This window comes from Eucyclogobius newberryi, unplaced genomic scaffold (assembly GCF_026437365.1).
Source record: "Eucyclogobius newberryi isolate DKJ021-1_F unplaced genomic scaffold, fEucNew1.0.hap1 SCAF_17, whole genome shotgun sequence".
In the NCBI taxonomy this organism is placed as follows: Eukaryota; Metazoa; Chordata; class Actinopteri; order Gobiiformes; family Gobiidae; genus Eucyclogobius; species Eucyclogobius newberryi.
The window spans coordinates 34,252,259-34,278,651 of NW_027315801.1; the positions used below are offsets into that span (position 1 = coordinate 34,252,259).

The following is a 26,393-nucleotide window of genomic DNA, read 5'->3' on the forward strand; positions in this document are numbered from 1 at the left end:
CTGTCCCCTCTGTCCCTACTGTCCCATCTGTCCCCTCTGTCCCCTGTGTCCTTGATGACTCTGTGTGAGCTGATTTACCTGTGACTGTGTCCTCACATCTGGATCTTCTGCTCCTGAGCTCGTACTTATGGAGTGAGTGTTACGTTATATGATATTTACACAGAAAGATGGTCAGGTCTGCCCAAGAAAGTCTCATTTCAATGCTGCAGGATCTAAACCGCAGACCGTCGTATATCGCGTGTCCGCGTGTGTCTTTGCGTTCAGCCTCGTCCTGTCTCACTTCCTCATTAGATTATATATGAGTCTGATTGTAATAAAACACTTCGACAGTGTGTCAAAACGTGTCAAACGCTCGCGCTTCCTTCTGGATTGCCCGCGGTGGCCGTTAGCCGGTAAAATCTACAAATCAGACGTACGGTTGTATCGGCCGCAGGGCTCAAAGCGTGAGGGGAAAAGAAGCGGCTTGAAGTCCCAAAGAGTCCAGTATGTAGAGTAAGTATGTGTGTAGAGTGCAGCAAAAGGACATTTAAGTAGCAGGTAAAGTGTATTATAATATTATGTATAATAAGTGGCTATGGCTATGCTTATGGACAGAATAAATCATATCATAAAATAGCAAAATAAACTTGAACGATCATGTCCCATAAAGTGTGAAATGGCATTCATAATTTAGCCAGCCCTATTCTCACATTCATACAAGACAAAATCATGTTCATGAAATGTTAATGTTATTGAATAATGAAACTCACCCCGGCAGTCGTTTGGCTCCAAAAAAGAAGAATCCATAATTTCAGAGTTTACCCTAAATTTAATATGTCTCAAAAGTAGGACTGGGAAACGAGTTGAGTAAATGTCAAGAAATGACAATAAATCAATGCTATTCCTTAACACTCAGAGAACATAATTCAACTTAGAATATAAAACAACACAGAAACGTCAGACTTTGTGTGGCTTGTGAGGGAGAGACCAGCCGGGTCACCAGGCTGTTGTACGCAGCCTGATGACCCTCCAAGTCTCACAACGTTTCTCCCTCTTGTAAGTGGTTTTATTTCACATTTCACACATAATGGGCGGGTCACTTTTCTCATTGGTTAACTCGACACCCAGCACTTACGTTTACAACTGTCTTGGTATTTTCCTTAGAGATAAGAGTTTGGGGAATGTTTACCTGCTCCAGTCCCAGGTAAACATTCTTTACCTCCTTTTACACCATTTTCACACATGTCGTTTTTCTCTTGGACTAATGATGCAGATAATATATATCACACAAATATAATCATGTATTTACATTTGATTACAGTTATTGAGATTCAGACAAGATGGTCGTGGAAATGTCCGAAACAGTGTTCAGATGTTATTACCTTCAAAACCTCTTCACGCTGCTTGGTGTTTGCTCCAGTGAAATGGGAAAATCCAGTGTACTCTAGTGTACTCTTTGTATTTCCAAACACTTCCCCAGGATCTACAACTGCAGTCATGTCGCTGTTTCAGGCCCAGTCACATCCAGTAATTGTATATATGTCCTTGAGTTGTTTGTCACAGGCTCTTATAATGAAGTAACACCCTCCTTTATAGCTGTCAAAGTAATGATATAGAGCCGGCGAGCCCCCGTCCACCACTGGTGAGTTTAAACAATGTGCTGACCCTGTGCGCACACTATAAGGTGCACAATAAGGTAATACTGTTCCCTATAGCCTTTACCTGACACATACAGACCAATTAGTTGATTGGCAGTTGCTGCAGGAAACAGGAGAGTGCAGGTTCTTTGCATTTCAGCACAACCCCATGTTTAATTCATCCCTCTCTTTTTTTTTCTATAGTGTCTAATGGCCGTGCTGAGATTGCTTAAGATCCACAATCCATTTCTATCACACACTTCTGCTGCTCGATGCATTTCTTCGCTCCTTCTAAACAGTGGAGTCAAAAACAGCGTTATTAACACGTCTCCTGGTGATTATTTTGTGTGTTTGTGCGATTTTTGAATTGCAAATGGGCTGGAACTGAAACCTGTTTGTGTTTTGCTTCACCTTCACAGCCTCTTTACAGTGTGTGTGTGCCGTTTAGATGACATGTTTGTACGGCCCGCTCAGAGGAAGGAAACATATAGGATAATGTATTCAAATCCTCTCCTCTGCCTTTATTATGTCAGATACGACGGCTTTGAAAAGACCCCACTCCGCATTCATTTGCTAATACAACTTAAGTATAAGAACTCCAACCCGACTTACGTCAGTATCTTTTAATAGCCAGTGTTAACTCCAACCCGACTTACGTCAGTATCTTTTAATAGCCAGTGTTGTGTGCGATTATATATCAAATATAATTCTTCATATTATTTTAACAAAAGGTTACTTAAACCCATTGTGCTTCTGCCTGCTATATTGCTCTACGACACCTCATAGAGCAGACAAGAGTCATTACGTTATATTTTGGATGATTTAAAATGATTCACTCATTCAAAAACAGTCAGTTTTCTTCTGCGGTGAATACAGAGACTGTCAGAAGAACGGCGTCGTATCTGCAGGAGAATAATAATCGCTCAAATATGCATCAATATATGCAATTTCAAGAGTGAGAAGGGAAAGCAATCTTTATATGGTTTAAAAGCTCCTAAAGTTTACATTGTAGGTCTCATTTTAAATCATGATTGCATTGTTCTTGACTTTGTGGTGTTCGTTTTTGTAGCTTCTATATCAGACAATACATAAGACGTGGTATAATTACCTTGACACGTGAGAGTTCGCACTGGCAGCCGCTGTCGTTGGAGAAACGTGTCCCTGTCAGGATGACCACGCCCCCTGACATCAGGATGACCACGCCCCCTGACATCAGAACGACCACGCCCAGGAGCAACAGCTCTTAAGGTCACACCAACTACTGCGTCTGTCTAAACCTCATGTCTTATTTATTGTCTGATATAGAACAAACAAAACTATTCTGAGTAAGAAGACAAGATGGATATTCTTAACATTTTGAATACCTTTTTTGAGTAAGTGAACCCTCTAAAAGGCAACAAAACTGCCCTTGGATGACATGAAAAGCTTATGAATAGATTAGGTTATGAAGACTTTTATCCTTTAATCAATAAAGTGTTGAAATCACATGCTTTTTACCTTCAACTGAGCGCCATTTGAAAAAAAAAAACAGCCTCAAATGTGCTGTAAAGGACATTTCATCTACATCTATACTGCAACATTACAACATAACGTGATTAGAGGAAACAAATGTAAACTCCTCTCAGTTCACACAGCCTAATAGCGAGTGTGACTGGATGTTAAATTCCTCCTCTTCCCCGCAGGCAGCGCTGACCTGAGGCGTCCATGTTTATGTACCGATCGGCTGTGATCATTTGTATTCTCAGCAGCAGTCGCTCAGCACGCCGCTCGGTCATTCACTTTGTAACGTAGTCTGGATATATACAGTAAACCAGCGTCCTGCTTGTTTAACGCCGCGCCGCCGTCCCATAGGGTCCCGGAATGAGACTTCTTCTGTTCCGAGCCCGCCGCGGGAAACGAGGGAGCCAATTTGTGATTTTTCTTCCCGGCGTTATGGGAGGGGAGCGTGACAGCCTCGCGTTTAGAGGCACAAACTTTCTGCCCCTTCTTCTTCTCTTGCATTTGATCCCAAAGTTTTCCTGAACATTACCTGCTTTCGTTCGCTTTGGGCCAAAAGTTAAAATGAGGCTTTTATGACGTGATATTGTCTGTTCACTTTTACCACACTCTGCACAGCGTTACACAACATTACATGATATAAACAGTACAAGAGTAAAGTCTGAAGCGTAATGCTGCTGTTTGTCCCATTACAGTTACGATTTCCATTGCGACTGGTGGTTATTCCAACTACATTGCGAATGTGAGCGATCTGGTGCTCTCTGTTGCGTAACTAAGACGACATCCTCTCTCAACTATCATTCTGAGCCAACTTTATAACGTTTGTCACATCTTCTTAGACCATAAGTAAAGTAAATATGCAGATAATATGGTAGTCCAACAGAAATGTGCTAAACTGCCTGTAAATATATCATACCTTGGTTGAGGTTCAAGTATCACACAATAAGTTAAATGCAAAATGTACCGTATGGTTTATTAGTCTAGTTTATTCTTTTATTCATGAGGGAGAATTCACATGGAAATATTGATCTACACACTGCATTGGCATGTACAAAATATATATACACGCCATTAGAATACAATATATGTACATATCTGTCCCACCCAGTCACACACACCCACACACTATTTACACAAGTGCACCATTCTTTAGTTATTTACATGTTTCAGCTCTTTTTGTATGTTTTACGATTGTTTTTCATGGACATAGGCACTCAATCCTTATGTAAAGCATCTTTGGTTATATGGAAATCCGTTATACAAGTGTTTTGTACTATATCATAATAGTAGCATTTGCAATATCATACTGTTTATATATTATCTCCCTCCTCTAGATACTATAACTACAACTACTACCACTATTGCTTCTTTTACCTCTTAACTAAACGTACTCATTTGACTCCTACTTCTATTATTGCCTCTTTTGCAAAGGTCTAAAAAGTGAAACTGCATTAAATGAGAGAATATTGCTCCTTTCCCTCCTGCTGTCAGTCCCTTTTTACAGTCAAACATAAGGTGTATTGTCCTGTGCACGGCCTGTTCCTCCACTCACTGCAATATTCTGTGTAGAGCGCGACACCAGCCGAGACAGACCACAGATTATGCTGATGTGCGCCACGCCGTGCAGTGAAATAGGAGGCTTTTTTTTCTCCCTTTGTCTGAGCAAAATTATAGACTCAGCCCTGACCTGATGAAATGGCTGCGCTTTCCCTTTTGTTTGTTTGTGTTATTCTTTCCCCGCCGTACTTTAGTAATATATAATACAAATCTGCCCAACTCAAAGAGAGAAGGCAATATAAGCTCACTGACAGGCGTAGAAGTAATTTGTCTTGAGACGTATTATTAATGTTGCTTGAATATCCCGCAACAGGATTCTGCCCGGCCTGTTTTGTTCACGTCAATACATTTTTGCAGCGTTGAAAGCGGCGGAAAAGCATTATTCACACGTCGTGCCGGCGCCACACTTTCCATTTCAATTTGTTTTGGTGTGTGTATTATTTTCTCCGGGCAGAACCGACCAGCATCACGAGCCCGGCGGGGCATCTGGACGTGACGGTGGGGGAGAGCATCGTCCTGCCCTGTCAGGTGTCCCATGATGCAACGCTGGAGCTCAAGTTCACCTGGTTCTTCAACGAGCAGCTCATCCACTTTGGGAGCCACGGGGCCTATTTTGAGAAAGTTGGTGGGGTAAGTGACCTTTGTTTTCAATTACAGTATTTCCCGCACTATAAGGCGCACTTAAAAGCCTTTAATTTTCTCAAAAAATGACATTGCGCCTTATAATCCAGTATATTTGTGCCTTATATGTGGATGATTTCTGGTTGTGCTTACTGACCTCAAAGCAAGTTTTGCTTAATGCACCTTATATGTATAAAAAAATGATAAAAAATAGACCATTCATTGACAGTGCGCCTTATAATCCAGTGCGCCTTATAGTGCAGAAAATACGGTATAGTCAATATATTTATTAATGCAATATTCCATTACATGTGCATATTCACCACGGTATTATGTTCTTTATATATACATTTAATGTGCAAATGGCGTATATTGCATTGATAATGTGTAACTTTTCTCTTTCCCTGCTTCATGGCAACATATATCTAGCATTTTATTAAAGTGTTTTTAGTGCTAAAAGAGAAAAATATCTAGATATACCTGCATTCTTCATCAGACTGGTGGTGTTTCTATGGAGATAGATTTAATGCTATGGGGTTGTTGAGTGAGGAGTTCTTCACGCTTACTTACAATTACTCCTTGAAAACAGTTATGCAGATATGGACAGATGACATATAGATATGGACAGATGACATATAGATATGGACAGATATGGACAGATGACATACAGATATGGACAGATGACATACAGATATGGACAGATATGGACAGATGACATGCAGATATGGACAGATATGGACAGATGACATACAGATATGGACAGATATGGACAGATGACATGCAGATATGGACAGATGACATACAGATATGGACAGATATGGACAGATGACATGCAGATATGGACAGATGACATACAGATATGGACAGATGACATACAGATATGGACAGATGACATACAGATATGAACAAATGACATGCAGATATGGACAGATGACATACAGATATGGACAGATGACATGCAGATATGGACAGATGACATGCAGATATGGACAGATGACATACAGATATGAACAAATGACATGCAGATATGGACAGATGACATACAGATATGGACAGATATGGACAGATGACATGCAGATATGGACAGATGACATGCATATATGGACAGATGAGATGCAGATATGGACAGATGACATACAGATATGGACAGATGACATGCAGATATGGACAGATGACATACAGATATGGACAGATGACATACAGATATGGACAGATGACATACAGATATGGACAGATATGGACAGATGACATGCAGATATGGACAGATGACATACAGATATGGACAGATGGCATGCAGATATGGACAGATATGGACAGATGACATGCAGATATGGACAGATGACATTCAGATATGGACAGATGACATGCAGATATGGACAGATGACATGCAGATATGGACAGATGACATACAGATATGGACAGATATGGACAGATGACATACAGATATGGACAGATGACATACAGATATGGACAGATGACATGCAGATATGGACAGATGACATACAGATATGGACAGATATGGACAGATGACATACAGATATGGACAGATGACATACAGATATGGACAGATGACATACAGATATGGACAGATGACATACAGATATGGACAGATATGGACAGATGACATGCAGATATGGACAGATGACATACAGATATGGACAGATATGGACAGATGACATACAGATATGGACAGATGACATGCAGATATGGACAGATATGGACAGATGACATACAGATATGGACAGATATGGACAGATGACATACAGATATGGACAGATGACATACAGATATGGACAGATGACATGCAGATATGGACAGATGACATGCAGATATGGACAGATGACATACAGATATGGACAGATGACATGCAGATATAGACAGATGACATACAGATATGGACAGATGACATACATATATGGACAGATGACATGCAGATATGGACAGATGACATGCAGATATGGACAGATGACATACAGATATGGACAGATGACATACAGATATGGACAGATGACATACAGATATGGACAGATGACATACAGATATGGACAGATGACATACAGATATGGACAGATGACATACAGATATGGACAGATATGGACAGATGACATGCAGATATGGACAGATGACATACAGATATGGACAGATGACATACAGATATGGACAGATGACATACAGATATGGACTGATATGGACAGATGACATACAGATATGGACAGATGACATACAGATATGGACAGATGACATGCAGATATGGACAGATGACATACAGATATGGACAGATGACATACAGATAAGGACAGATGACATACAGATAAGGACAGATATGGACAGATGACATACAGATATGGACAGATGACATACAGATATGGACATATGACATACAGATATGGACAGATATGGACAGATGACATACCGATATGGACAGATGACATACAGATATGGACAGATGACATGCAGATATGGACAGATGACATACAGATATAGACAGATGACATACAGATATGGACAGATGACATACAGATATGGACAGATATGGACAGATGACATACAGATATGGACAGATGACATACAGATATGGACAGATGACATACAGATATGGACAGATGACATGCAGATATGGACAGATGACATACAGATATGGACAGATGACATGCAGATATGGACAGATGGCATGCAGATATGGACAGATATGGACAGATGACATGCAGATATGGACAGATGACATGCAGATATGGACAGATATGGACAGATGACATACAGATATGGACAGATGACATACAGATATGGACAGATGACATGCAGATATGGACAGATGATATACAGATATGGACAGATGACATACAGATATGGACAGATGACATGCAGATATGGACAGATGACATACAGATATGGACAGATGACATACAGATATGGACAGATGACATACAGATATGGACAGATATGGACAGATGACATGCAGATATGGACAGATGACATGCAGATATGGACAGATGACATGCAGATATGGACAGATGACATACAGATATGGACAGATGACATACAGATATGGACAGATGACATGCAGATATGGACAGATGACATACAGATATGGACAGATGACATACAGATATGGACAGATGACATGCAGATATGGACAGATGATATACAGATATGGACAGATGACATACAGATATGGACAGATGACATGCAGATATGGACAGATGACATACAGATATGGACAGATGACATACAGATATGGACAGATGACATACAGATATGGACAGATATGGACAGATGACATGCAGATATGGACAGATGACATGCAGATATGGACAGATGACATACAGATATGGACAGATGACATGCAGATATGGACAGATGACATGCAGATATGGACAGATGACATACAGATATGGACAGATATGGACAGATGACATACAGATATGGACAGATGACATACAGATATGGACAGATGACATGCAGATATGGACAGATGACATGCAGATATGGACAGATGACATACAGATATGGACAGATGACATACAGATATGGACAGATGACATACAGATATGGACAGATGACATACAGATATGGACAGATGACATACAGATATGGACAGATGACATGCAGATATGGACAGATGACATACAGATATGGACAGATGACATACAGATAAGGACAGCAGATATGGACAGATGACATACAGATATGGACAGATGACATACAGATATGGACAGATGACATGCAGATATGGACAGATGACATACAGATATGGACAGATGACATACAGATAAGGACAGCAGATATGGACAGATGACATACAGATATGGACAGATGACATACAGATATGGACAGATGACATACAGATATGGACAGATGACATACAGATATGGACAGATATGGACAGATGACATGCAGATATGGACAGATGACATACAGATATGGACAGATGACATACAGATATGGACAGATGACATACAGATATGGACAGATATGGACAGATGACATACAGATATGGACAGATGACATACAGATATGGACAGATGACATGCAGATATGGACAGATGACATACAGATAAGGACAGATGACATACAGATATGGACAGATATGGACAGATGACATACAGATATGGACAGATGACATACAGATATGGACATATGACATACAGATATGGACAGATATGGACAGATGACATACCGATATGGACAGATGACATACAGATATGGACAGATGACATGCAGATATGGACAGATGACATACAGATATAGACAGATGACATACAGATATGGACAGATGACATACAGATACGGACAGATATGGACAGATGACATACAGATATGGACAGATGACATACAGATATGGACAGATGACATACAGATATGGACAGATGACATGCAGATATGGACAGATGACATACAGATATGGACAGATGACATGCAGATATGGACAGATGGCATGCAGATATGGACAGATATGGACAGATGACATACAGATATGGACAGATGACATACAGATATGGACAGATGACATACAGATATGGACAGATGACATGCAGATATGGACAGATGACATACAGATATGGACAGATGATATACAGATATGGACAGATGACATACAGATATGGACAGATGACATGCAGATATGGACAGATGACATACAGATATGGACAGATGACATACAGATATGGACAGATATGGACAGATGACATGCAGATATGGACAGATGACATGCAGATATGCACAGATGACATACAGATATGGACAGATATGGACAGATGACATACAGATATGGACAGATGACATACAGATATGGACAGATGACATGCAGATATGGACAGATGACATGCAGATATGGACAGATGACATACAGATATGGACAGATGACATACAGATATGGACAGATGACATACAGATATGGACAGATGACATACAGATATGGACAGATGACATACAGATATGGACAGATATGGACAGATGACATACAGATATGGACAGATGACATACAGATATGGACAGATGACATACAGATATGGACAGATGACATGCAGATATGGACAGATGACATACAGATATGGACAGATGACATGCAGATATGGACAGATGACATGCAGATATGGACAGATATGGACAGATGACATACAGATATGGACAGATGACATGCAGATATGGACAGATGACATGCAGATATGGACAGATATGGACAGATGGCATACAGATATGGACATATATGGACAGATATGGACAGATGACATACAGATATGGACAGATGACATGCAGATATGGACAGATGACATACAGATATGGACAGATGACATGCAGACATGGACATATATGGACAGATGACATACAGATATGGACAGATGACATACAGATATGGACAGATGACATGCAGATATGGACAGATGACATGCAGATATGGACAGATGACATACAGATATGGACAGATGACATACAGATATGGACAGATGACATACAGATATGGACAGATGACATACAGATATGGACAGATGACATACAGATATGGACAGATGACATGCAGATATGGACAGATGACATACAGATATGGACAGATGACATACAGATAAGGACAGCAGATATGGACAGATGACATACAGATATGGACAGATGACATACAGATATGGACAGATGACATGCAGATATGGACAGATGACATACAGATATGGACAGATGACATACAGATAAGGACAGCAGATATGGACAGATGACATACAGATATGGACAGATGACATACAGATATGGACAGATGACATACAGATATGGACAGATGACATACAGATATGGACAGATATGGACAGATGACATGCAGATATGGACAGATGACATACAGATATGGACAGATGACATACAGATATGGACAGATGACATACAGATATGGACAGATATGGACAGATGACATACAGATATGGACAGATGACATACAGATATGGACAGATGACATGCAGATATGGACAGATGACATACAGATAAGGACAGATGACATACAGATATGGACAGATATGGACAGATGACATACAGATATGGACAGATGACATACAGATATGGACATATGACATACAGATATGGACAGATATGGACAGATGACATACCGATATGGACAGATGACATACAGATATGGACAGATGACATGCAGATATGGACAGATGACATACAGATATAGACAGATGACATACAGATATGGACAGATGACATACAGATATGGACAGATATGGACAGATGACATACAGATATGGACAGATGACATACAGATATGGACAGATGACATACAGATATGGACAGATGACATGCAGATATGGACAGATGACATACAGATATGGACAGATGACATGCAGATATGGACAGATGGCATGCAGATATGGACAGATATGGACAGATGACATGCAGATATGGACAGATGACATGCAGATATGGACAGATATGGACAGATGACATACAGATATGGACAGATATGGACAGATGACATACAGATATGGACAGATGACATACAGATATGGACAGATGACATGCAGATATGGACAGATGACATACAGATATGGACAGATGACATACAGATATGGACAGATGACATGCAGATATGGACAGATGATATACAGATATGGACAGATGACATACAGATATGGACAGATGACATGCAGATATGGACAGATGACATACAGATATGGACAGATATGGACAGATGACATGCAGATATGGACAGATGACATGCAGATATGGACAGATGACATACAGATATGGACAGATATGGACAGATGACATACAGATATGGACAGATGACATACAGATATGGACAGATGACATGCAGATATGGACAGATGACATGCAGATATGGACAGATGACATACAGATATGGACAGATGACATACAGATATGGACAGATGACATACCGATATGGACAGATGACATACAGATATGGACAGATGACATACAGATATGGACAGATGACATACAGATATGGACAGATATGGACAGATGACATACAGATATGGACAGATGACATACAGATATGGACAGATGACATACAGATATGGACAGATGACATGCAGATATGGACAGATGACATACAGATATGGACAGATGACATGCAGATATGGACAGATGACATGCAGATATGGACAGATATGGACAGATGACATACAGATATGGACAGATGACATGCAGATATGGACAGATGACATGCAGATATGGACAGATATGGACAGATGGCATACAGATATGGACAGATATGGACAGATGACATACAGATATGGACAGATGACATGCAGATATGGACAGATGACATACAGATATGGACAGATGACATGCAGATATGGACATATATGGACAGATGACATACAGATATGGACAGATATGGACAGATGACATACAGATATGGACAGATGACATGCAGATATGGACAGATGACATACACATATGGACAGATATGGACAGATGACATACAGATATGGACAGATGACATACAGATATGGACAGATGACATGCAGATATGGACAGATGACATGCAGATATGGACAGATGACATGCAGATATGGACAGATGACATACAGATATGGACAGATGACATACAGATATGGACAGATGACATGCAGATATGGACAGATGACATGCAGATATGGACAGATGACATACAGATATGGACAGATGACATACAGATATGGACAGATGACATACAGATATGGACAGATGACATACAGATATGGACAGATGACATGCAGATATGGACAGATGACATACAGATATGGACAGATGACATACAGATATGGACAGATGACATACAGATAAGGACAGATGACATACAGATATGGACAGATATGGACAGATGACATACAGATATGGACAGATATGGACAGATGACATGCAGATATGGACAGATGACATACAGATATGGACAGATGACATGCAGATATGGACAGATGACATGCAGATATGGACAGATATGGACAGATGACATACAGATATGGACAGATGACATGCAGATATGGACAGATGACATGCAGATATGGACAGATATGGACAGATGGCATACAGATATGGACATATATGGACAGATATGGACAGATGACATACAGATATGGACAGATGACATGCAGATATGGACAGATGACATACAGATATGGACAGATGACATGCAGACATGGACATATATGGACAGATGACATACAGATATGGACAGATGACATACAGATATGGACAGATGACATGCAGATATGGACAGATGACATGCAGATATGGACAGATGACATACAGATATGGACAGATGACATACAGATATGGACAGATGACATACAGATATGGACAGATGACATACAGATATGGACAGATGACATGCAGATATGGACAGATGACATACAGATATGGACAGATGACATACAGATAAGGACAGCAGATATGGACAGATGACATACAGATATGGACAGATGACATACAGATATGGACAGATGACATGCAGATATGGACAGATGACATACAGATATGGACAGATGACATACAGATAAGGACAGCAGATATGGACAGATGACATACAGATATGGACAGATGACATACAGATATGGACAGATGACATACAGATATGGACAGATGACATACAGATATGGACAGATGACATACAGATATGGACAGATATGGACAGATGACATGCAGATATGGACAGATGACATGCAGATATGGACAGATATGGACAGATGACATACAGATATGGACAGATATGGACAGATGACATACAGATATGGACAGATGACATACAGATATGGACAGATGACATGCAGATATGGACAGATGACATACAGATATGGACAGATGACATACAGATATGGACAGATGACATGCAGATATGGACAGATGATATACAGATATGGACAGATGACATACAGATATGGACAGATGACATGCAGATATGGACAGATGACATACAGATATGGACAGATGACATACAGATATGGACAGATATGGACAGATGACATGCAGATATGGACAGATGACATGCAGATATGGACAGATGACATACAGATATGGACAGATATGGACAGATGACATACAGATATGGACAGATGACATACAGATATGGACAGATGACATGCAGATATGGACAGATGACATGCAGATATGGACAGATGACATACAGATATGGACAGATGACATACAGATATGGACAGATGACATACCGATATGGACAGATGACATACAGATATGGACAGATGACATACAGATATGGACAGATGACATACAGATATGGACAGATATGGACAGATGACATACAGATATGGACAGATGACATACAGATATGGACAGATGACATACAGATATGGACAGATGACATGCAGATATGGACAGATGACATACAGATATGGACAGATGACATGCAGATATGGACAGATGACATGCAGATATGGACAGATATGGACAGATGACATACAGATATGGACAGATGACATGCAGATATGGACAGATGACATGCAGATATGGACAGATATGGACAGATGGCATACAGATATGGACAGATATGGACAGATGACATACAGATATGGACAGATGACATGCAGATATGGACAGATGACATACAGATATGGACAGATGACATGCAGATATGGACATATATGGACAGATGACATACAGATATGGACAGATATGGACAGATGACATACAGATATGGACAGATGACATGCAGATATGGACAGATGACATACACATATGGACAGATATGGACAGATGACATACAGATATGGACAGATGACATACAGATATGGACAGATGACATACAGATATGGACAGATGACATACAGATATGGACAGATGACATACAGATATGGACAGATGACATGCAGATATGGACAGATGACATACAGATATGGACAGATGACATGCAGATATGGACAGATGACATGCAGATATGGACAGATATGGACAGATGACATACAGATATGGACAGATGACATGCAGATATGGACAGATGACATGCAGATATGGACAGATATGGACAGATGGCATACAGATATGGACAGATATGGACAGATGACATACAGATATGGACAGATGACATGCAGATATGGACAGATGACATACAGATATGGACAGATGACATGCAGATATGGACATATATGGACAGATGACATACAGATATGGACAGATATGGACAGATGACATACAGATATGGACAGATGACATGCAGATATGGACAGATGACATACACATATGGACAGATATGGACAGATGACATACAGATATGGACAGATGACATACAGATATGGACAGATGACATGCAGATATGGACAGATGACATGCAGATATGGACAGATGACATACAGATATGGACAGATGACATACAGATATGGACAGATGACATGCAGATATGGACAGATGACATGCAGATATGGACAGATGACATACAGATATGGACAGATGACATACAGATATGGACAGATGACATACAGATATGGACAGATGACATACAGATATGGACAGATGACATGCAGATATGGACAGATGACATACAGATATGGACAGATGACATACAGATATGGACAGATGACATACAGATAAGGACAGATGACATACAGATATGGACAGATATGGACAGATGACATACAGATATGGACAGATATGGACAGATGACATGCAGATATGGACAGATGACATACAGATATGGACAGATGACATGCAGATATGGACAGATGACATGCAGATATGGACAGATATGGACAGATGACATACAGATATGGACAGATGACATGCAGATATGGACAGATGACATGCAGATATGGACAGATATGGACAGATGGCATACAGATATGGACATATATGGACAGATATGGACAGATGACATACAGATATGGACAGATGACATGCAGATATGGACAGATGACATACAGATATGGACAGATGACATGCAGACATGGACATATATGGACAGATGACATACAGATATGGACAGATGACATACAGATATGGACAGATGACATGCAGATATGGACAGATGACATGCAGATATGGACAGATGACATACAGATATGGACAGATGACATACAGATATGGACAGATGACATACAGATATGGACAGATGACATGCAGATATGGACAGATGACATACAGATATGGACAGATGACATACAGATAAGGACAGCAGATATGGACAGATGACATACAGATATGGACAGATGACATACAGATATGGACAGATGACATGCAGATATGGACAGATGACATACAGATATGGACAGATGACATACAGATAAGGACAGCAGATATGGACAGATGACATACAGATATGGACAGATGACATACAGATATGGACAGATGACATACAGATATGGACAGATGACATACAGATATGGACAGATATGGACAGATGACATGCAGATATGGACAGATGACATACAGATATGGACAGATGACATACAGATATGGACAGATGACATACAGATATGGACAGATATGGACAGATGACATACAGATATGGACAGATGACATACAGATATGGAAAGATGACATGCAGATATGGACAGATGACATACAGATAAGGACAGATGACATACAGATATGGACAGATATGGACAGATGACATACAGATATGGACAGATGACATACAGATATGGACATATGACATACAGATATGGACAGATATGGACAGATGACATACCGATATGGACAGATGACATACAGATATGGACAGATGACATGCAGATATGGACAGATGACATACAGATATAGACAGATGACATACAGATATGGACAGATGACATACAGATATGGACAGATATGGACAGATGACATACAGATATGGACAGATGACATACAGATATGGACAGATGACATACAGATATGGACAGATGACATGCAGATATGGACAGATGACATACAGATATGGACAGATGACATGCAGATATGGACAGATGGCATGCAGATATGGACAGATATGGACAGATGACATGCAGATATGGACAGATGACATGCAGATATGGACAGATATGGACAGATGACATACAGATATGGACAGATATGGACAGATGACATACAGATATGGACAGATGACATACAGATATGGACAGATGACATGCAGATATGGACAGATGACATACAGATATGGACAGATGACATACAGATATGGACAGATGACATGCAGATATGGACAGATGATATACAGATATGGACAGATGACATACAGATATGGACAGATGACATGCAGATATGGACAGATGACATACAGATATGGACAGATGACATACAGATATGGACAGATATGGACAGATGACATGCAGATATGGACAGATGACATGCAGATATGGACAGATGACATACAGATATGGACAGATATGGACAGATGACATACAGATATGGACAGATGACATACAGATATGGACAGATGACATGAAGATATGGACAGATGACATGCAGATATGGACAGATGACATACAGATATGGACAGATGACATACAGACATGGACAGATGACATACCGATATGGACAGATGACATACAGATATGGACAGATGACATACAGATATGGACAGATGACATACAGATATGGACAGATATGGACAGATGACATACAGATATGGACAGATGACATACAGATATGGACAGATGACATACAGATATGGACAGATGACATGCAGATATGGACAGATGACATACAGATATGGACAGATGACATGCAGATATGGACAGATGACATGCAGATATGGACAGATATGGACAGATGACATACAGATATGGACAGATGACATGCAGATATGGACAGATGACATGCAGATATGGACAGATATGGACAGATGGCATACAGATATGGACAGATATGGACAGATGACATACAGATATGGACAGATGACATGCAGATATGGACAGATGACATACAGATATGGACAGATGACATGCAGATATGGACATATATGGACAGATGACATACAGATATGGACAGATATGGACAGATGACATACAGATATGGACAGATGACATGCAGATATGGACAGATGACATACACATATGGACAGATATGGACAGATGACATACAGATATGGACAGATGACATGCAGATATGGACAGATGACATGCAGATATGGACAGATGACATACAGATATGGACAGATGACATGCAGATATGGACAGATGACATACAGATATGGACAGATGACATACAGATATGGACAGATGACATGCAGATATGGACAGATGACATGCAGATATGGACAGATGACATACAGATATGGACAGATGACATACAGATATGGACAGATGACATACAGATATGGACAGATGACATACAGATATGGACAGATGACATGCAGATATGGACAGATGACATACAGATATGGACAGATGACATACAGATATGGACAGATGACATACAGATAAGGACAGATGACATACAGATATGGACAGATATGGACAGATGACATACAGATATGGACAGATGACATACAGATATGGACAGATGACATACAGATATGGACAGATATGGACAGATGACATGCAGATATGGACAGATGACATACAGATATGGACAGATGACATACAGATATGGACAGATGACATGCAGATATGGACAGATGACATGCAGATATGGACAGATGACGGACAGATATGGACAGATGACATACAGATATGGACAGATGACATACAGATATGGACAGATGACATACAGATATGGACAGATATGGACAGATGACATGCAGATATGGACAGATGACATACAGATATGGACAGATGACATACAGATATGGACAGATGACATACAGATATGGACAGATATGGACAGATGACATACAGATATGGACAGATGACATACAGATATGGACAGATGACATGCAGATATGGACAGATGACATACAGATATGGACAGATATGGACAGATGACATACAGATATGGACAGATGACATACAGATATGGACATATGACATACAGATATGGACAGATATGGACAGATGACATACCGATATGGACAGATGACATACAGATATGGACAGATGACATGCAGATATGGACAGATGACATACAGATATAGACAGATGACATACAGATATGGACAGATGACATACAGATATGGACAGATATGGACAGATGACATACAGATATGGACAGATGACATACAGATATGGACAGATGACATACAGATATGGACAGATGACATGCAGATATGGACAGATGACATACAGATATGGACAGATGACATGCAGATATGGACAGATGGCATGCAGATATGGACAGATATGGACAGATGACATACAGATATGGACAGATATGGACAGATGACATACAGATATGGACAGATGACATGCAGATATGGACAGATGACATACAGATATGGACAGATGACATACAGATATGGACAGATGACATACAGATATGGACAGATGACATGCAGATATGGACAGATGACATACAGATATGAACAAATGACATGCAGATATGGACAGATGACATACAGATATGGACAGATATGGACAGATGACATACAGATATGGACAGATGACATACAGATATGGACAGATGACATGCAGATATGGACAGATGATATACAGATATGGACAGATGACATACAGATATGGACAGATGACATGCAGATATGGACAGATGACATACAGATATGGACAGATGACATACAGATATGGACAGATATGGACAGATGACATGCAGATATGGACAGATGACATGCAGATATGGACAGATGACATACAGATATGGACAGATATGGACAGATGACATACAGATATGGACAGATGACATACAGATATGGACAGATGACATGCAGATATGGACAGATGACATGCAGATATGGACAGATGACATACAGATATGGACAGATGACATACAGACATGGACAGATGACATACCGATATGGACAGATGACATACAGATATGGACAGATGACATACAGATATGGACAGATGACATACAGATATGGACAGATATGGACAGATGACATACAGATATGGACAGATGACATACAGATATGGACAGATGACATACAGATATGGACAGATGACATGCAGATATGGACAGATGACATACAGATATGGACAGATGACATGCAGATATGGACAGATGACATGCAGATATGGACAGATATGGACAGATGACATACAGATATGGACAGATGACATGCAGATATGGACAGATGACATGCAGATATGGACAGATATGGACAGATGGCATACAGATATGGACAGATATGGACAGATGACATACAGATATGGACAGATGACATGCAGATATGGACAGATGACATACAGATATGGACAGATGACATGCAGATATGGACATATATGGACAGATGACATACAGATATGGACAGATATGGACAGATGACATACAGATATGGACAGATGACATGCAGATATGGACAGATGACATACACATATGGACAGATATGGACAGATGACATACAGATATGGACAGATGACATGCAGATATGGACAGATGACATGCAGATATGGACAGATGACATACAGATATGGACAGATGACTTGCAGATATGGACAGATGACATACAGATATGGACAGATGACATACAGATATGGACAGATGACATGCAGATATGGACAGATGACATGCAGATATGGACAGATGACATACAGATATGGACAGATGACATACAGATATGGACAGATGACATACAGATATGGACAGATGACATACAGATATGGACAGATGACATGCAGATATGGACAGATGACATACAGATATGGACAGATGACATACAGATATGGACAGATGACATACAGATAAGGACAGATGACATACAGATATGGACAGATATGGACAGATGACATACAGATATGGACAGATGACATACAGATATGGACAGATGACATACAGATATGGACAGATATGGACAGATGACATGCAGATATGGACAGATGACATACAGATATGGACAGATGACATACAGATATGGACAGATGACATGCAGATATGGACAGATGACATGCAGATATGGACAGATGACGGACAGATATGGACAGATGACATACAGATATGGACAGATGACATACAGATATGGACAGATGACATACAGATATGGACAGATATGGACAGATGACATGCAGATATGGACAGATGACATACAGATATGGACAGATGACATACAGATATGGACAGATGACATACAGATATGGACAGATATGGACAGATGACATACAGATATGGACAGATGACATACAGATATGGACAGATGACATGCAGATATGGACAGATGACATACAGATATGGACAGATGACATACAGATAAGGACAGATGACATACAGATATGGACAGATATGGACAGATGACATACAGATATGGACAGATGACATACAGATATGGACATATGACATACAGATATGGACAGATATGGACAGATGACATACCGATATGGACAGATGACATACAGATATGGACAGATGACATGCAGATATGGACAGATGACATACAGATATAGACAGATGACATACAGATATGGACAGATGACATACAGATATGGACAGATATGGACAGATGACATACAGATATGGACAGATGACATACAGATATGGACAGATGACATACAGATATGGACAGATGACATGCAGATATGGACAGATGACATACAGATATGGACAGATGACATGCAGATATGGACAGATGGCATGCAGATATGGACAGATATGGACAGATGACATACAGATATGGACAGATATGGACAGATGACATACAGATATGGACAGATGACATGCAGATATGGACAGATGACATACAGATATGGACAGATGACATACAGATATGGACAGATGACATACAGATATGGACAGATGACATGCAGATATGGACAGATGACATACAGATATGAACAAATGACATGCAGATATGGACAGATGACATACAGATATGGACAGATATGGACAGATGACATACAGATATGGACAGATGACATACAGATATGGACAGATGACATACAGATATGGACAGATGACATGCAGATATGGACAGATGACATGCAGATATGGACAGATATGGACAGATGACATGCAGATATGGACAGATGACATTCAGATATGGACAGATGACATGCATATATGGACAGATGACATACAGATATGGACAGATATGGACAGATGACATACATATATGGACAGATGACATACAGATATGGACAGATGACATACAGATATGGACAGATGACATACAGATATGGACAGATATGGACAGATGACATACAGATATGGACAGATGACATGCAGATATGGACAGATATGGACAGATGACATACAGATATGGACAGATATGGACAGATGACATGCAGATATGGACAGATGACATGCAGATATGAACAGATATGGACAGATGACATGCAGATATGGACAGATGACATGCAGATATGGACAGAGGACATACAGATATGGACAGATATGGACAGATGACATACAGATATGGACAGATGACATGCAGATATGGACAGATGACATACAGCTATGGACAGATGACATACAGATATGGACAGATGACATGCATATATGGACAGAGGACATACAGATATGGACAGATATGGACAGATGACATACAGATATGGACAGATGACATGCAGATATGGACAGATGACATGCAGATATGGACAGATATGGACAGATGACATGCAGATATGGACAGATGACATACAGATATGGACAGATGACATACAGATATGGACAGATGACATACAGTTATGGACAGATATGGACAGATGACATACAGATATGGACAGATGACATACAGATATGGACAGATGACATGCATATATGGACAGATGACATACAGATATGGACAGATATGGACAGATGACATACAGATATGGACAGATGACATGCAGATATGGACAGATGACATGCAGATATGGACAGATGACATACAGATATGGACAGATGACATGCAGATATGAACAGATGACATGCAGATATGGACAGATGACATACAGATATGGACAGATGACATGCAGATATGGACAGATGACATACAGATATGAACAAATGACATGCAGATATGGACAGATGACATACAGATATGGACAGATGACATACAGATATGGACAGATGACATGCAGATATGGACAGATGACATACAGATATGGACAGATATGGACAGATGACATACAGATATGGACAGATGACATACAGATATGGACAGATGACATACAGATATGGACAGATGACATACAGATATGGACAGATGACATGCAGATATGGACAGATGACATGCAGATATGGACAGATATGGACAGATGACATGCAGATATGGACAGATGACATTCAGATATGGACAGATGACATGCAGATATGGACAGATGACATACAGATATGGACAGATATGGACAGATGACATACAGATATGGACAGATGACATGCAGATATGGACAGATATGGACAGATGACATACAGATATGGACAGATATGGACAGATGACATGCAGATATGGACAGATGACATACAGATATGGACAGATATGGACAGATGACATACAGATATGGACAGATGACATGCAGATATGGACAGATATGGACAGATGACATACAGATATGGACAGATGACATACAGATATGGACAGATGACATACAGATATGGACAGATGACATGCAGATATGGACAGATGACATGCAGATATGGACAGATGACATACAGATATGGACAGATGACATGCAGATATGGACAGATGACATACAGATATGGACAGATGACATACAGATATGGACAGATGACATGCAGATATGGACAGATGACATGCAGATATGGACAGATGACATACAGATATGGACAGATGACATACAGATATGGACAGATGACATACAGATATGGACAGATGACATACAGATATGGACAGATGACATGCAGATATGGACAGATGACATACAGATATGGACAGATGACATACAGATATGGACAGATGACATACAGATAAGGACAGCAGATATGGACAGATGACATACAGATATGGACAGATGACATACAGATATGGACAGATGACATACAGATATGGACAGATGACATACAGATATGGACAGATGACATACAGATATGGACAGATATGGACAGATGACATACAGATATGGACAGATGACATACAGATATGGACAGATGACATGCAGATATGGACAGATGACATACAGATATGGACAGATGACATACAGATATGGACAGATGACATGCAGATATGGACAGATATGGACAGATGACATACAGATATGGACAGATGACATACAGATATGGACATATGACATACAGATATGGACAGATATGGACAGATGACATACCGATATGGACAGATGACATACAGATATGGACAGATGACATACAGATATAGACAGATGACATACAGATATGGACAGATGACATACAGATATGGACAGATATGGACAGATGACATACAGATATGGACAGATGACATACAGATATGGACAGATGACATACAGATATGGACAGATGACATGCAGATATGGACAGATGACATACAGATATGGACAGATGACATGCAGATATGGACAGATGGCATGCAGATATGGACAGATATGGACAGATGACATGCAGATATGGACAGATGACATGCAGATATGGACAGATATGGACAGATGACATACAGATATGGACAGATATGGACAGATGACATACAGATATGGACAGATGACATACAGATATGGACAGATGACATGCAGATATGGACAGATGACATACAGATATGGACAGATGACATACAGATATGGACAGATGACATGCAGATATGGACAGATGATATACAGATATGGACAGATGACATACAGATATGGACAGATGACATGCAGATATGGACAGATGACATACAGATATTGACAGATGACATACAGATATGGACAGATGACATACAGATATGGACAGATATGGACAGATGACATGCAGATATGGACAGATGACATGCAGATATGGACAGATGACATACAGATATGGACAGATATGGACAGATGACATACAGATATGGACAGATGACATACAGATATGGACAGATGACATGCAGATATGGACAGATGACATGCAGATATGGACAGATGACATACAGATATGGACAGATGACATACAGATATGGACAGATGACATACAGATATGGACAGATGACATACAGATATGGACAGATGACATACAGATATGGACAGATGACATACAGATATGGACAGATATGGACAGATGACATACAGATATGGACAGATGACATACAGATATGTACAGATGACATACAGATATGGACAGATGACATGCAGATATGGACAGATGACATACAGATATGGACAGATGACATGCAGATATGGACAGATGACATGCAGATATGGACAGATATGGACAGATGACATGCAGATATGGACAGATGACATGCAGATATGGACAGATATGGACAGATGACATACAGATATGGACAGATATGGACAGATGACATACAGATATGGACAGATGACATGCAGATATGGACAGATGACATACAGATATGGACAGATGACATGCAGATATGGACAGATATGGACAGATGACATACAGATATGGACAGATATGGACAGATGACATACAGATATGGACAGATGACATGCAGATATGGACAGATGACATACAGATATGGACAGATATGGACAGATGACATACAGATATGGACAGATGACATACAGATATGGACAGATGACATGCAGATATGGACAGATGACATACAGATATGGACAGATGACATGCAGATATGGACAGATGACATACAGATATGGACAGATGACATACAGATATGGACAGATGACATGCAGATATGGACAGATGACATGCAGATATGGACAGATGACATACAGATATGGACAGATGACATACAGATATGGACAGATGACATACAGATATGGACAGATGACATACAGATATGGACAGATGACATACAGATATGGACAGATGACATGCAGATATGGACAGATGACATACAGATATGGACAGATGACATACAGATATGGACAGATGACATACAGATAAGGACAGATGACATACAGATATGGACAGATATGGACAGATGACATACAGATATGGACAGATATGGACAGATGACATGCAGATATGGACAGATGACATACAGATATGGACAGATGACATACAGATATGGACAGATGACATGCAGATATGGACAGATGACATGCAGATATGGAC

General features: G+C 39.9%; 1 protein-coding gene across 1 annotated transcript in view; it reads left to right on the forward strand.

The window, feature by feature from the left end:
- Positions 1-26,393, forward strand: part of LOC140363553 (contactin-4-like) — a 218,166-nt gene that overhangs the window by 141,002 nt on the left and 50,771 nt on the right. The window contains exon 12 of the mRNA XM_072450184.1: positions 5,125-5,300. Within this exon, the coding sequence (XP_072306285.1) occupies positions 5,125-5,300 (176 nt within the window). The remainder of the gene's footprint in view (positions 1-5,124; positions 5,301-26,393) is intronic.